Source organism: Sinohyriopsis cumingii, chromosome 18 (assembly GCF_028554795.1).
Source record: "Sinohyriopsis cumingii isolate HCF-2022 chromosome 18, ASM2855479v2, whole genome shotgun sequence".
Classification (NCBI taxonomy): Eukaryota; Metazoa; Mollusca; class Bivalvia; order Unionida; family Unionidae; genus Sinohyriopsis; species Sinohyriopsis cumingii.
The window spans coordinates 98911717-98930338 of NC_142978.1; the positions used below are offsets into that span (position 1 = coordinate 98911717).

The 18622-nt window shown below is 34.9% G+C and overlaps 1 protein-coding gene across 1 annotated transcript in view; it reads left to right on the plus strand.

Annotated features, from left to right (window-relative positions):
- LOC149777572 (acyl-CoA dehydrogenase family member 11-like) overlaps window positions 1–18622 on the plus strand; it is an 87775-nt gene that overhangs the window by 1975 nt on the left and 67178 nt on the right. Inside the window, exon 2 of the mRNA XM_089942193.1 lies at window positions 16208–16440. Coding sequence (XP_089798319.1) covers window positions 16208–16440 — 233 coding nt within the window. The remainder of the gene's footprint in view (window positions 1–16207; window positions 16441–18622) is intronic.

Sequence of the window (18622 nt, forward strand, 5' to 3'; positions counted from 1 at the left end):
CTACTTATTGGTCCATGAATTGGGTTGTTCCACTTTGTGAACTTGACTTGAATATTAACCATAACGGGCTCCTCCACAGTCATGTGACTTAACATGCATCAAACCCACACAGACAGGTGAGATGGCAGTTGTCCGGAACAGTAAGCGATTTAGACCACTCGGCCACTTGGGGCCCCCCTGATATTTTAGTAATATATATATATATATATATATATATATATTTTTTACTAAAATATCAGGGGGGCCCCAATCCAATTAAAGAACAAGTCATACAGGTCATGCAGACATTCATTATGTACTATTTCAGTAAATAAGTATAATTTTCTAGAATTTCATTACACGTACCTTAAAATGGTGATTATTATGAAATGTTTGAAGAGCAAATAATATTTCATTTAATATGAGCAAATGCGCCTATGTGACAGCATTGACATACATATTAATTAAGGATTCATTAGTGCGGTAAGACAGTAAGCAATTAAAGGCACAGAACACTATGCTGCAACCATGAGAATACATTATTTAAATTCTCCCTCTAAGCTTTATACAAATTACCACATATCCAGGAGAATGTTCTAGTTAAGACATTGTGTTTTTAACATTTTCATAGGAATCATGCACATCCACATTTTGAAATTCCTGTATTCGCGCCTGCCAAAGTTGAAATGAAAAGGATATTTATTGCCATATTTATTATTTCCAGGACTGGATCAGGCCAAGTGTGTGTGTGGGTTGTCCAAAATTTCAAAAGGGCGGCCTGACTTTCCTTGAAAGAGCACCAATGCAAAAAAGCCTGTGTCTATTTCCTCAATTTGCATAATACCCAATAAACGTGCGCAACAATAAAACAATGGTCAAATTTCAAGTGATAAGTGACCATGTTTGTGATTTGTTTGGGTGTGTGTGTGAGATTTAGATTTTAATGTAGCTTTAATAATTTTTCAGTCATATTGCTACGATGTCTGCAGTGTAGCAATTTATAGTGATGTTTAGCACTGGGGCATCATGCCGACTAGTCCTAACACTAACCTCTTAATGCTGAGCACCAAGCGAGGCAGCTGTTAGTACCTTTTTTAAAAGTCTTTGGTATGACTTGGCCAGGGTTCAAACCTGCGACCTCCCACATCTGAGGCTGATGCTCAACCACTAGGCCACCTGAGCAGTGCTTGGGAGGGGGGGTTTGTCTGTGGAAAAGGGGTGTCAGTAAATACAGACAAAATGTTTTAATTTTATTTTATAAAAAGCAGAATTTCAGTTTTAATACAATCTTTTGTCAAATCCTTCAATAGACATCACGCGTGTTTTATGAACCGACATTGTTTGCTAATAAAGCTTTGTTTGATGGTTGGATCATGACATTTAATTAAAATTAAAATTAAATTTGTATGGACTGGATCTGACATGGGCCGACTTTGTTTTGGGTTGACTCCAGACAGGGCTGACCGTGACATAGTTTCTATATAATATTTGTATGGACTGAATCTGTAATGGACCGACTTTCTTACGGGCTACCGAGAGCTACATTCATCATAACTGATGGTTGACAACTGCATCAGTAATAATAAATTATGTTCTATGTCAGAATTTAATGTTTCATCTGTAGCTGTCATCACCTATGTTCAGTTGTGGGACTTTGTTATTATAATTTCTGTTTACAAGAAAAGCATACTTTTTCTTTTTTGTTAGACTCCTGGTGTTTCCCTAATTTGTCCAATATGGCCCTACTTTTATAAATTTTATGTTGACGTGTAAAAATTGTTGCTTTTGAAAAACATAATGAGAAGAATTTGTTTTGCCTCTCAGTAGATTTTAATGAAAGGAAAGATTTGCTCTCCAGCTCCAACAAGATTCCTGTCTTCAAGTTCAAAGCCTATATGGATACCTGATCCGTGTGACGTGATGCATACAGCTTGGGAGGAAGGTGTGCCAAAAGATTGCGAAACTGCAACATCAACAATAAAATTGTAATGCTTTAAAATCAGCTATTCAATGCATCCAAGATATTAAGTTCAGAAATGTTTTATTCTTTATTTATAGTTAATATTTATAGTTTTAAAACTGTTTTTACATGGTATATAAGCAATTCATATTGCTGGATGTGTTTAAAAATGGGTAACCTTTATGATCTTTCTGCATTTAAAAAGCAATCCGATTAATTTAATTTAATTTTTGGGAATGAGAAATTTTGATACATCCAGGAATTTAAGTTTTGTGTAGCTTGCGGTCATGGGAACAATTTGTAAATAAATAAAGAGGTACACAGTTAATACAGTGATTGCTTTCAAGTAATTGAAAATGCCTCAAGATAGCAATGGACATAAACTTAAATCATGGTGTAAGAAAGACTGCTTTTTAGAATACACAAGTTGTTGTAGCTAATCAATTCGGTGCGGGGGCCCCGACTGGCCAAGTGGTCTAAAGCGCTCACTGTTCCGATCACTGCCATTTCACCTCTGTCTGCGTGGGTTCGAGTCCAAGGCTCGGCTGGCATGGGGTACGTTGGAAATCCTGCCAGTAGCTTCTCGTAGGTCGGTGGTTCTTCCCTGGGTTTTCCAGGGTTCTTCCTCCACCAATTATACTGGCTGCCATGTATAGCCTATCTTGTGCTGAAAAATGGCATTAAACCCTAGAACAACAACAACAACAATTCAGTGTGGAAACATTGAACTTGAGCAGCAAATAAGTCATGCTAAAGGATAGAAGTATAAAGAGATTGCAGAAGTGAGATTCAGTCAGTCTCTGACATTTTTTATGCTGTCAGGTGGGCAAAGTATTAGATCTAGTGGAGATCCTGAACCAGCACCTGGGTCACAGCCCATGGCTCTGCAGTCAGAAACCTGTCAAGAACAAACTGCTATGGCAGAAACTTCGTGGGCCATGAAAGTAACTACTGCTGGGTATTAATTCAGTTCCTGTGATGAAACCCCAGAACTTTTTTCAAACAATGTTTTCCAGCTCAGTTTTTGGAGATTTTACAACAAGCAAAAGTAAAATTTCATATATGATTTCTGATAGACTTGGGCCAAGCTTAAAGGACCTCTTGCAGAAAATAAATAAAAGTAAACAACAAATGGTCAATGAAAGAAGCAATATCATGTTCCGATTCAATTTTGGTCAGATATGACTTGAGAGACTCAGTTCTTACAAGCTGTTATCTTTGGTCATGTGAAGGGAAGACAGGCACTAGATGACATACTGTCAGAGGATGAGTTGCAAAGGCCTTCATTGTTAATAAGACAATGTGGTTCTTGGGTAACACCTATTTTGAAAGGCTTAGGTTTTCCAGGCTGATACATTTTTTTTCAAGTGCACTGTATGTTATTTACAATTCCTTAGATAAGATCATGGTATCATTGGAGAATAGGCAGAAGATTTGGATTTTGGTTTAAGTCTCACATTAGTCAGGGGGAAGATCTCATAAATACTCTGAGATTGGATTTTGATCACTGGTTTAAGTCTCACATTAGTCAGGGGGAAGATCTCATAAATACTCTGAGATAGGATTTTGATCACTGGTTTAAGTCTCACATTAGTCAGGGGGAAGATCTCATAAATACTCTGAGATAGGATTTTGATCACTGGTTTAAGTCTCACATTAGTCAGGGGGAAGATCTCATAAATACTCTGAGATTGGATTTGGAAGATGGTCTGTTTATAAAATATTTTCAATGCAGATAGCTCTTTTTCTAGTTCAGATGAAAATTGAGGTGGGATGCTGTGTATCAATACTTTCTGTAGGGTATAGTCACACAAGCAAGGGAAGACAAATACCTGAGAATGAAATATGAAACATATAAAAGAATCTGAAAGTTGAAAAAAATGTGGAAAATCATATTCACGTGTATTTCTTTTGATTAGAGTGGAGCCACTGTTTAAGAAATTGTTGGCTGTGTTTCAGAAACAAGAATTTTTAATTCATGTATTCCACAGTGAGGCATGAAAGATGCTGAAGAAATTCATGCTTAAGTTCATCAGGGTTGCTGAAAACCTTCAGAGTGTTAACGCCATGAAGCCAGAAAACAGTTTGGATCAGAAGGATATAGAGGTTGGTGTAGAATGACAAAGAGCATTGTGAAAACTGGAATCATCATGTCAGAAAGTATTCGTACTAAAAGTTAAGTCATTCCCACAGGAAGTTTCACTTGACCTTGGTACATTCCTGTTTCATGACAAGCCTGTAATTCAAAATGCAAAGTGCTTACATCAGTAATTGATCTAGATGCATGAGGAGGCTTGCAGAAAGCTTACCAAATATCAGCAAATATGAGGGCTGTTTGTAATGGATCACTGAGAAGAATGGATGCAAGATGATAAATTAATGGTGAGTTTAAGAAGGTTGAACATCATTAGAACAAAGTGTTGCAGATCAGAAGTTTGACAGGAAGTGTTCTCATCCTGAAATTTAACAGATCAGCTCTGGTCCATGGAAATGCAGGACTGGTATTTAAAGAAGTTTGTCAAGAGAGAGAAAGATTTTGACAGGAGACTAAACACTTCTTGTAGAAGAGTCTGTAAATGGACCAACATTCACCAGAGATCATGTCATGAAAGTACATGGAAAACACTACTGATATTCCATTGGCTCAAAACTTTCATACAAAAAAATCTTTGGTTAGCTCTACAGCTGGTACCACATTGACTCCAATCAGCTCTACAGCTGCAACTCCGATCAGCTGATAATACATCTAACATCGTGTACTATGCATGACACAGGTATAAACGATAAAACATAATGACGTTGTATATGGTAAGCAATACAGATTACATTATCGGCACAATAATTACAAAGCAATAAAACAGGTTCAGAAGTGAACCTACCCATTCACAGTAGGAATCCTACCATACTAAATGTTTCTTAAAAATTCAACTTTATATTGCTAATATGAATCCCTTGCTGAGCCACAAACAAGAATAGAAAATATTTGCATTATACTACGTAAGCTGAAGCTACACAGAAAATATACCAAAATAAACGTGGTAGTACAATGGTTATAACTTATACACAAGAAATTAATGAATAACTCGCCGCTACAGCTAAAGATGTACAAGTCCTTAAAGTAGACCGCTCACCGACAAGAAGTTCCGTAATGTGTAGATTTAGTCTTACGGTGAGGCATTTATACACAGACAATGTAGCCACACATCATCTGTGTGCTGGAAGAATTTTGGTTTTTCATATTCATTTGAAAGCATTTCGCACATGCGGCATAGGATGAACCAAACTTGCTGTTTTGAAATATTGTGCAATATACATAATCACCCTTGCGTATCATTGTACACAAAAAACAAAACCCAAGTACATGTATTTAATAAATATAAGGATTTAATTCCATGAGGAGTATTGACTAATAAAAATAAAATTAAGTATGACCTCTGTGATGTGGAGCTGGGTGTTTTTAAGAAAATAGAGGCAACATGAACTAAGTTTATGATGTTAAGTAAATGTTTTATTTTTTTTAGTCATTTTTATAAATTTAATACTAAATTTTGTCATACACTATATATATTTTTGTCCTACTGTATTTCGTTAACTAAAGAACAGAAGCCATTTATCACAAATTTTTTAACTAAGGTTTGCCAGAAAGACTATAGATCATTATTTTTTATTGTGTCAGGGCTCTGGCATGCAATCAAGGACAGCGGTACTGAGATGAAACTCTTTATATTCATTTATCATGACCTAAGGTCATAGGTCACATGGTACTTTTATGATCCAGGTTTCAAGGCCACGATCATTTTTCATGGTTGGGCTCAGAAGCTATTTCAGTAATGAAATTGAAATATTTTGAATAGGGTCTCTTGTACAACTATCAAGATACTGTCTTCAAAGTTAAAGTCACAGTCATCTCAAATTTACTTACATTTAAGGTGTGGGCTGTAACTTTAAAGTCACTAAAAGTAGTATTTTCAAAACACAGCACCATTTTACATCTTGACTTCTTGTGTGATTTTCATAATCTTAGGCTAAACATTATGGTTACTTGCTAGTGTACATGTTTATCTTGCCAAATCCTAACTAGAGCATTTATACTGAATAGACTCATATCCAGGATAATAGTGTTTTATATATTACTTTAACAGTGCTATCTTTTTGTTGTTGTTGTGTTTGGTTGAATACTATTTCTTAGCATGAGAGTGTAATTGGTGGAGGAAGAACCCAGGAAAGCCAGGGTAAGAATCAACAACCCACAGGAAGAACCCAGGAAAACCAGGGTAAGAATCAACAACCCACAGGAAGAACCCAGGAAAACTCACAGGAAGAACCCAGGAAAACCAGGGTAAGAATCAACAACCCACAGGAAGAACCCAGGAAAACCCACAGGAAGAACCCAGGAAAACCAGGGTAAGAATCAACAACCCACAGGAAGAACCCAGGAAAACCAGGGTAGGAATCAACAACCCACAGGAAGCTACTGAACAGCTTTTAATCACATACTTATTTTGGCTGAGTTTAATCATTTTAATTATGTAACACTAAGACATAAGAAATACTCCTCAGATGTGCATCACTCAGTCAAAAACCTGTGATTACAGTATGTTTTATTTTTAAATATTCCTTTCAAATTAGTGAAAGAAGCATCTTCAAATGTATTTGTACACTGCATATTGATCAGCCAACAGCATGGTTTCAAGTCAAAACACAAATACATGAATCTTTGTATTAGCTAAAACTTAATTTCATTTTGGTTTGACAGCCTTTTAAAAATTTTATTTTAAAGGGCAGTTATGGTGGTTTCTGTTTAAACTGCATTCTAATCTTTCAAATCAGAAAACTACATATAGGTGTTTATTATAAATTTCTGTGGCATCATTTATGATTAATTATGTTTAAAAAAGAATGATCCTCACAAATGCCGTCCCAGATATGTAGAAAACCAGAAGAAATAACAATTACTGGGAAGAATTATGCAGAATTTTATGAATAAATAGAGATAAACAGTTTTCTTACTTTTTCATTATTATGTATAATGTATTGATGAATAAATAGAGATAAACAGTTTTATTACTTATTATTATGTATAATGTTACTGTATTTACTTACTATATATTTTGAATTGAAAAAAATATCAATGAAGATTGTACATAAACTTTTAATTTGTATCATTATCATCCAGTTTTATGTATTTTTTTATGTATCTAAATGTATTTTATCCATACTATATATGCATTTTTTTCATGCCAGTTATGCATTTAAGGTTATAACAAGAATATATGAGAATGATTCTAAGCTATAAAATCATTTATTTATTTGATGTTGTTTATATCATTGCTTTCATAGAAACGTTGTATTTATTGATGTAAACAATAATATTAAATTCAATTTGAATTCAGTCTGAACAAGCAATAAAGCTGAACTGATCACACATTTTACATGTTGGTGTTGTTTACTTTGTAATATTTTGGAAAGAATTATGAAAATACTCTAAAAAAAGATGCATGATGTATTTTCAAATCTGAGTGTAATATAAGCCACAATGAAGAAATAAATGCATCAGATCTTTATTTTCATCAAAGTTATAGCAATAACTATTTGAAGAAAAAAAATGCTGTTCTGTGAAATTGCACATGTATAGGGACCCTGACCTTTTTAAAAATAACTCCTTATATCATTAGATATTTTGTCGTGTTACAATTTGTATTTCTCATAAAACTGTCAACTAAAGGTACAGTTAGGATATGTTTTATAAATTCTGTATGCTGTGAAAGGAGATAACTTTTTAAATATACTTTTTTCTCAATCATTCATTATCCCAAAATGATTGCCTAAAGATATGTAAAAATCTGTTGCTTTTTGTAAGTGTTTAAAATGATTTCTGATAATTTGATCACTTCTAATATGCTTGAGAAAAAGAATGGAATGAACTGTAAGACCTTGTCTTAAAGCTCTTTATGATACTTCCTGGTTAGACAGATTCATTTGTAGATTCCTATTCCTGGTTAGACAGATTCATTTGTAGATTCATATTCCTGGTTAGATAGATTCATTTGTAGATTCCTATTTTCTGCATCTTTTATCTTTTAGAAATTTAAAAAAGGAAAACAATAGCATTTTTGATCACTTTGTGACCATACAGCACAAAATCCATCCTTTTTTCTGGAAATGACCATGCAGTCAATACACTTCTACATTATTGGCTGGTCATGCTCATTCCAGAATGATACCATGCCATACATAAAAACAAAAGTAGCCTTAGTCAAGTGGGGTTCTATGCAGTTAGTAATATTTGAGTAGCTAACTTCAATCAAAACAGTAAATTGTAGGAATTCAGTTAGAGTAAACTTTACTGGAGAAACAAATTAATACTCAACCCAATGTTCTACAAAATTCATTAAAATCTACATTTTGAATATTTCTTTACAGCTGAAATTTTATTGGTGAATTAACACTGTTTTCCTCTATGTCTGTAGTAGTCCAGTTTGTCTTACATTTCAGCCAGCCAGCTAAATGTGCAGACTTGTTACCTAATCATCATTGTTAGTTTACACTCTTTCATGATGTTACGTTTAGAAGTTGCCAGTAATTGTCTTGAACAAACTTATGAGATATAATTTTTTTTAGTTTTTTCTGAAATCATGGACCAACAGAAACCAAAACATTTTTACTAAAATCATGCAACATCACCACATTTTTGCTCAAATCATACAGCAACAACAAGCAACACAGTTTGACTCAAATTGTGCAACAATACCAACCAACACATGTTTATTTAAATCCTGCAATAACACAAGTTTTACTCAGCCATGCAGCAACACCAGCACAGTTTTACTCAAATTGTAGGACTACACCAGCCAACACATTTTTACTCAAATCATGCAGCAATACCAACAGTTTTACTCAATTCATGCAGCAACACCAACACATTTTGCTCAAATAATGCAATAACACCAAAACATTTTACACAAATTGTGCAACAACACCAGCCAACACATTTGTACTTGAATCATGCATCAACACCAACACATTTTACTCAAATATTGTGACAACACCAAAACATTTTTACTCAAATTGTGCAACAAGACCAGCCAACACATTTTTACTCAAATCATGCAACAACACCAACACATTTCTACTCAAATCATGTAGCAGCACCAACATATTTTACTCAAATAATGCAGCAACACCAACACATTTTTTCTCAAATCATGCAGCAACACCAACACATTTTACTCAAATTGTGCAACAATACCAACCAACACATGTTTATTTAAATCCTGCAATAACACAAGTTTTACTCAGCCATGCAGCAACACCAGCACAGTTTTACTCAAATTGTAGGACTACACCAGCCAACACATTTTTACTCAAATCATGCAGCAATACCAACAGTTTTACTCAATTCATGCAGCAACACCAACACATTTTGCTCAAATAATGCAATAACACCAAAACATTTTACACAAATTGTGCAACAACACCAGCCAACACATTTGTACTTGAATCATGCATCAACACCAACACATTTTACTCAAATATTGTGACAACACCAAAACATTTTTACTCAAATTGTGCAACAAGACCAGCCAACACATTTTTACTCAAATCATGCAACAACACCAACACATTTCTACTCAAATCATGTAGCAGCACCAACATATTTTACTCAAATAATGCAGCAACACCAACACATTTTTTCTCAAATCATGCAGCAACACCAACACATTTTACTCAAATTGTGCAACAACAAAGTTTTACTAAAATCTTGCAACACCAACTCATTTATACTCAAGTTGTGCAACAACACCAATGCATTTTTACTCAAATCATGCAGCAACACCAACCAACACATTTTTACTATCTGTCATGTTCATATTAATTACTGTTTGAATAATTGCTCAAGGAATTAACGTGAACAAAGTTCCATCAAATGTGAAAGGTTTCCTTCATTACCACACTGAATAGGGGGCCCTGAGAGGTCTAAAGCGCTCTCCGTTACGGATCACTGCCATCTCACCTCTCTCTGCGTGGGTTCGAGTCAAGGATTCGGCCAATGTGGGTATGTGAGAAAGCTTGCCAGTAGCTTCTTGTGGGTCAGTGGTTCTTCTCTGGGTTTTCTCAGGTTCTTCCTCCACCATTAATACTGGTCGCCATGCATAGCCTATCATGTGCTGAAAAATGGCTTTAAACCCAACAACAACAACAACCACACTGAATAACAAAAGAAAACATTCATGAAAACTCAACCTGGATGGAATTTATTGAATCATTAGGCCCAGTCCAGCTGGTAAATGAGCCCACAAGGGTAACAGAAAAATCAAGCACTCTTATTGATCACATTTATACCAACCTACCAGACAATATGGTTTGTGTTAATGTCTTAGCAACCACTATCCTATTTTTGACAAGAAAGGTTAAATGCAAGAGAAATAAGAAAAAAAATACACAAAACGATCACTTACAGATCGTTAAAATATTTAATGAAGAACAATTTCTCAATGATCTAGATAAAATTCCATGGAATATGATCCAAATTTGAATGACACAGATGAAGCTCTGAAGGTGTGGACTGACTTATTTATGGATGTAGTCTCTAAGCATGCACCACTCAAAGTGCATTGAGTAAAGAATGAAATCCAACCTGATTGGCTTACTACTGAAATCCTAGATGCTATGAAAGCATGAGACCGATTCGAGGCAATGGGAAATCATGCACAATATGAAGTATGGAGAAATAAAATAAGTATGATTAAAAAAGCTATAAAAAAACTTATTATCAATCATTGCTTGAAAACAAAAAGAGCAACACAAACTTCATTTGGAAAGACTTCAATGAACTCATTGGAGGAACACACAAAGATCAGACAAATAAATTCATTCACTTCTGGTAAATGACACCATAGTCACTGATGACACTGACACTGCAAATGTTTTCAATGATTTTTTCACCAACATTACCACAAAATTAAAAGAACCAGTGATAGAAAACAACTTTAATGAACTGAAAAAGTTCTGCAGCAGCAAAATCTCTAAGGAGGTATGTTTTTATATTCCACCAGTATCAAAAAACTTTGTTAAAAAATGTCTCAGTGAACTTGATACCACCAAGAAAGCTACATGACTGGATCAGATTGGTCCAAAACTCATTAAATCTTCTGCCTCTGCTATTTTAGGTAGCATAACATTCATAATCAATATAAGTATTGCAACCTCATCTGTCCCTAAAATATGGAAAACTGCAAAAGTAACTTCTATTCACAAATCTGGTTCTAAGGATGATGCTGATAACTACCAACCAATCTCAATACTACCAAACTAGTTAAAATTGATTGAAAAACATATCCATGACTCATTCATGTCATATCTAACCAAACCCTTACTGTTACACACTAATCAATCAGGCTTTAGACAGACACATTCATGTCAGACTGCCTTGATCTCTCTAACTGATAAACGGCTTCAAACATTTGATCAAGATAGAATAATATAATCTATATTTGTTGATTTCAGGAAAGCTTTTGACATGGTGGATCATGGAATCTTTTTGAAGAAACTGAAAATCTACCAATGTGATGAAAGCACAGTTAGATGGTTTACTTCATACTTAAGTGAGAAAATACAACATGTTTATATAAATAATGTTCTGTCCAAACCTGAAACAATTAGATATGGAGTATGACGACAAGGCTCAATTCTAGGTCCATTACAGTTTATTTTATTTATTAATGGCCTACCACTTTCACTAAGGGACTCAATATCATCGACAGATCTCTATGCAGATGACACAACATTGCCAGACATTCAAAACACCAAGCATGAACTCGAAATTTCTTTACAGAATGCCCTAAACAAACTGGACAACTGGTGCCCATGCGTGATTTGTATTTGTATTTTTTAACATAGCTTTAACAATTTTTCAGTCATATTTCTACGATGTCTGCAGTGTGACAGTTTATAGTGATGTCTAGCACTGGGGCATCATGCTGCAGACATGTAGCATAATGTCCCACCCAGTCACATTATCCTGACACCAGGCCGACTATTCCTAACACTAACCTCTTAATGATGAGCGCCAAGCGAGGTAGCTGTTAGTACCATTTATGTAAGTCTTTGGTATGACTCGGCTGGGTATTGAACCCACGACCTCCCACATCTGAGGCAGATGCTCTAACCACTAGGCCACCGGAGCGGTACGGTGCACATGCAATGGCATAGTGGTAAATACTGGTAAAACTTAAATATTACTTATCTCAACATGGCAAAAAGGACAGATCTTGATAGTGATGAACTGTGTCTGACATGGAAGGATAAATATTTGAAAATGGTCTGTCATGATAGACTACATGATGTTTTGGTAGATAACCTATCATGGACTGAACATATCAAACATATCAGTAAAAAAGTCAATTCAAGTTTATGGCTTCTCAGCAGGATAAGAAATTTTCTCCCTGAAAGGCACAGAAAAATATTTTATAACAGTTACATATAACCCTATTTCTACTACTGTAATACAGTAGGGGGTAATTCAAATGATAAAAATGTAGCAAAGCTGGCACATGTTCAAAAAGGAACATTTGGGCTAATATCAATCCAGAAAGAAAGAAAGGAAAATTTAACTGGTAAGTGAAAAATATTACTTATTAAAAACCAAATCCACTTGAGAAAAGCCAAATTAATGTACAGGATATCCAATAATACTGCTCCTGAATATTTACAATCACTATTCCAGTATAGGCTACCTGGTAATACTCCCCACCTGCGATCAATGTCTACCAGACAGTATAAAATTCCCAAACCAAATAAGGAATTATTTTAAAAGTTTCCAATATTCTGGAACTTTGCTCTGGAATAGTATTCCAGTTGAGATCAAAATTGCCCACTCTGTTTCCTTCTTCTAAACCCATTATATCCGGCGGCTTCAGAAATGCAGCTAAAATAAATAAATTCCTTTGTATGAGGGCCTCAAGGTAGATTAGTTCTTAGCTAATTGTGTTACCCTCTTTGGGTAATGTTAATATGTGTTATATAATATTATGACTTCAGACCAACTCTGAAACAAAGAAACTAGTTGTTGGTGGCTTAGCCACTATTTCAAAGAGATCATCATAAGTCTAGCCAGTTTTGAAGAGGACACCCTCACTTGGCTACCATGGCAATTACCCACAATTTGGACAGATTTCAAAGCAGTAATGTCTTATAGATTGGTCATGTCTGTCTGTCTGCCCATCTTGTGTCAACACTCGATGTTTAGGGTTTGTGTTTTGGTAATTTTCTCAGATTTTAGTAAATATGGCATATAAATGCATCATGTCAGTGAAAATTACATAATTTACTTATATTTTAAAGTCCAGTGATTTGGAAAAACCATTGTGTTTAGATCAATTTCTAAAGCACTATTGCCTGTAAAGTCACATAACTTGGTATGTAATAGCATCATGGAGTTCTACAACCATTAGTAAAATTAGGTCACCAAGACTTATATTTCACAATTTTAGTGATTTGTGCTTACCTTTGCACTAAGTTTGATTTATCTGGGTCATTTTTCTTTATATGTATTACTTTTAATGGAAAATTAGCACAATCAAGGAAATAGTGACAATTAAAAGTACAGATAAAAATAAAGATAAAATTTGCAGGAAATGTTTGGAAAACATAAACATGCAGTTTTTAAGCTGAGCCACTGAAATTAGCAGTTAGACATGTATGTCTGTATTTCACAGTAAACTAAAAGATTATAATCCATGAACAAAAATGAATTTACTGTATTTATAGTTTGCTGTCTGTTTATACTGCATTTGGCAGTTTTCTTTACTTCATGTTCCCACACCCCACTATTATTCCACCACATAACCTGGTATTTAGTTCAAGAAAAAAAAGGTACAATGACTGGAACCCTTCAATGAAAATTTGTTGCTGCTGTTGTAGAGTTTATTACATGTTCTCTCCCTCACCCCAACCCTCCTTTTACTGGAGTATGAGTCATTACCCCAAGTCAAGTCCTCCTTCCTCAGTCATTTGTACAGTTTAGTAAAAAGATAATCAAAAATGTCACTAAAATTGCAACATTTGTGTATTTGATCTTTAGTTGATGTTTACCTGTTGGGGAGGGGGGACAAAATAATCATGCAGATCTTCAAATAGTTATTACATAGGTAACTTTTGTATCAAGGTTGTTGAATTTCCTCCGTCTCATTTAGGAGGAAGTGGCATTAACAGCAAGACAGACAGATCACAACAGCCCTCATGCTTTTTCAAAAGTATTGGGATAATAAAAAGAAAACAATTTTACATCACAGTTGAGATCAGTATATCAAAATTGAAATTTCATTTAAACTTTTAATCATCATTTGAACATTTCAAATAGCATCCAACCACAAGCAACATAGACCTTAAACTGCCGTTACTTAACATGTGGGCAGATCAGTTTGTTTGTTCTAACGAGTAGTCCTTAAAAACTGCATGGAATCAGATCTGCTGACACATTATGTAATGGCAAATCTGGGTCTTTGTTGTTTGTACCTGGATCTGACTGATGTGTGTGTGTGTGTGATTAGGATTTTCAACGTAGCTTTAACAATTTTTCAGTCATATCGCTACTGTGTCTGCAGTGTGGCAGTTTATGGTGATGTCTAGACTGGGGCATCATGCTGAGACACATTGCATGATGTCCCACCAAGTCACATTATCCTGACACCAGGCCGACCAGAACTAACACTAATCTCTTAATGCTGAGCACCAAGCGAGGCAGCTGCTAGTACCATTTTTATAAGTCTTTGGTATGACTTGGCCGGGGTTCAAACCCACGACCTCCCGCTCTAACCACTAGGCCACAAGAGCAGTGGATCTGACTGATACATGAGTCTTAACTCTAATATTGCCACCAGTGATGGCCATGTTGAAAATCTTGTAATTGCTACTCATGCCAAATATATGGTCATGTTGACATTGCTTTGTTTACCAATGTTTTAAAGAGTTCTTTTAGTTAATGAATATATGTCAGTCTGTCATCCAGTATGTTCACCATGGTGGCTGTCATGAAAATCTTGAATATCAGAGATGCTTTCAGTAGTTAAAAGAAACAGTCCTATTATGGATTCCTAGAAATTATTTTTTGGCCAGTAGAACATCAGCACCTGTTAGGGACTCATTCATAAAAAATAGTGTACTTATCAGGGCTCTATAGCCCGAGTCCCTTTTCCTGTATTCTCAGATCTTTAATTTCTGGTTTGGAATTCTCAGTTTTCTAAATTTAGGTCAAGTGCTTTCAGTCCAATAGACTCATAATTTTAGAAGAAATGTGGCCTGGACCACAGTGTTATGAAATGAAGCACACAAAAAATTAAACCCAGACTTCATATTTTAAAATTCATGTGTACTTAAAAGCAAACAGGTAGTCCAGAAACTTTTGTGATATTTATTGCTGTCAGAAGAAATCAGTGATAAATCAAGACATTGAAAATTTTAGCACAAGCTCAGAGTTTGTGCACAGATATGTGCTCATTTTTGTGACCTCAGGGCCTGGGCGACATGCTCGAAGTGAGTCTCAAGCAGTTTTGAGACTTTGGGGCTTGTGCCACATGCTCAAAGTGAGTCTCAAGCAGTTTTGTGACTTTTTGGCTTGTGCCACATGCTCAAACAGTTTTATGACTTTAGGGCCTGGATAACATGCTTAAATAATTCGGTGACTTTAGGGCCTGTGCCACATGCTCAAAGTGGGTCTCAAGCAGTTTTGTGACTTTAGGGCTTGTGCCACATGCTCAGTTTTATGACTCTAGGGCCTGGGTAACATACTTAAATAGTTTGGTGACTTTAGGGCCTGTGCCACATACTCAAAAACTTTGTCACTTTAGGGTTGGGGCTACATTCTCAAACAGTTTTGTGACCTTATGGCCTGGGCCACATTTCTAGTCATTTTAAAAGTTTTTTATATAGTATTTTTTCATGTGTAATAAATGGCAAATGCAAATGAATGAACAATGAAGACTTGCCACTGCCAGTGCCTGGCAGATATATGTGCCTTGATAGTTAGATTTTTCTTCTGATGGCCATTATCAATAATGAATGACCCTTAGTATTAAAATCCAGGCATCTAGTCTGTTAAATCAGCTCTCAAACCTTTTTTGTAATTTTGCCAAATGTCAATGCAAGTTTGTTGGCTGATTTATTGGACTGTTCATTATTGAGACAGATTTGAGCATTATGTAACTGCAGTGTTATTTGCAGTTGAGTGTGTGTTGTATGCAAGTGATTCTGTAAAATTTCACTTTTCAGATATACAGTGACATTGAGCTAGATTTGGTCCGATTTGGAAAGAGGGTGGCAACTGACATATATGACCTTCACCTTGAATGTGAAAATGAGCCACCACGTTTGGAGCAATATGATGCCTGGGGAAAGCGAGTGGACAAACTTATCACCAGCACAGCCTGGAAAAAGATGCATGACTTGGCAGCAGAGGAAGGGCTGATAGCCATAGCATATAACAGGGAATTTGGAGAGTTGAGGTGGGCTTGAACTCATATGCATAATTTCTGTTTTTGTTTTATCTGGTCCATTTCAACAAAACAATAATGTGGCCAGTATCTATCCATTGCATGCTTGATTTTAAGAAATTTTTTGTCAGTATTTACAATATTTTTCAAAAAATAAAGTTTGGGACAATTTTATTTGGCTTTCTTTATCTGCATGGTCTCTAGCTATACAAATAGAATTTTACTGAATATAAGATGCATTGGAATTTTACTGAATATAAGATGCATTGGAATTTTACTGAATATAAGATGCATTGGAATTTTACTGAATATAAGATGCATTGGAATTTTACTGAATATAAGATGCAGACAAATGGTTTAATTTAATGGGACAATTTCTGTGGTTAGAGGCACTAACTTTGAAAACAGTTCATACTTCTTCAGGCTCCTGGTTATTAGCTTGTGTAGAAACTTAAGTAGAACCAAATAAAGATTATGTAACTGTACACAAATTTTCCTATAATGATAGTAGCAAACTGTATTGTCTTGAAGTAGTAACAAAGTACAAAATCACTGGCCATTCAGATCTATTTTTATATTTAAGGGAGGCAACTCACATGTACTTAAATGAGTAGACCTGAAAGTAGTTATCACCCTTCAAGATTGTTCAGTAGTAAAACTTGCAATAAAAAGTTGATGTTTTAAGGGAAATAACCACATTAGCTCCTCAAATAAAATGTGTAAAATGTTAATATAAATTCTCTAGTGTCATGTAAAGAACAGAAAACATTTTACAATAGTCCAGAGGACCATGCATAGAAATATCTCTGGACCTCCATCCCCTCTAAGCCATCAGCATTGTCAATTCTTTGATTTCATGTATGCATCTCATTATTGTAAATTTGTATGATGCAGAATTATGGTATCAAAGCTGTTTTGACTAGAGGTACTGCTGAACAGGATTGTAGAGCACATTCAGTACATGTACACAGAAATGTCTAATCAAGACTATACATACATACATACATACATACATAACACTGCAAATACATAGAAATGTCTAATCAAGACTATACATGAATAAAACTACATGTACATAGAAATGTCTAATCAAGACTATACATACCTACATAAAACTACATGTACATAGAAATGTCTAATCAAGACTATACATATATACATAAAACTACATGTACATAGAAATGTCTAATCAAGACTATACATACATACATAAAACTACATGTACATAGAAATGTCTAATCAAGACTATACATACATACATAAAACTACATGTACATAGAAATGTCTAATCAAGACTATACATACATACATAAAACTACATGTACATAGAAATGTCTAATCAAGACTATACATACATACATAAAACTACATGTACATAGAAATGTCTAATCAAGACTATACATACATAAAACTAAATGTCTAATCAAGACTATACATACATAAAACTAAATGTCTAATCAAGACTATACATACATACATACAAAGTACTTTGTGGACAGTTATTTTGAATGTAATTTTAAAACAAGAATTCAGCCATTAAACAGTCCAGTTGACCCACCCCTGGCTAATATCCAGTAGAAATGGCATCACTTAATTTTTGGACATCCCTCAATAACTCATGACCTCATTATGCATGAGTTATCAAGAGAGAGGTGTATTTCTATTGCTGGTGTATGATACATTATGTATTTCGTAGTGAGATTTTGAAATATATCAGTGGAAGACAAATGTTATTGCCACAGTAGTGATACTACTTTAATTGCCACAATGGCAATATCACTTTTGGAACTTCTTTTCCCATTCAGGAAATATGTCTTCTCTTATGTAAGTTATTTAGACCTGTATCCATATTTAGACTTATTTCATTTTTTATTTTGCTCATTCTCTCTCCATCCCCTCTTTCCTCTCTCTCTCTCTGTCCATATTTACAGGTCTTAAAAGGTCTAAATTGTAGACCCTCTTGTGTATATTTATGCAGTCATTGAGTTGACATCAATTTTTTTATAATTTGTTTTCTACACAAATCATGGAAATTCAATGGCTGAGCTGCATGATCTATAGCATTTTGTCACCAATGTGAACTACATGATCTATAGCATTGTGTCACCAATGTGAGCTATGTGACCTATAGCATTGTGTCACCAATGTGAACTACATGACCTATAGCCATGTGTCACCAATGTGAGCTACATGA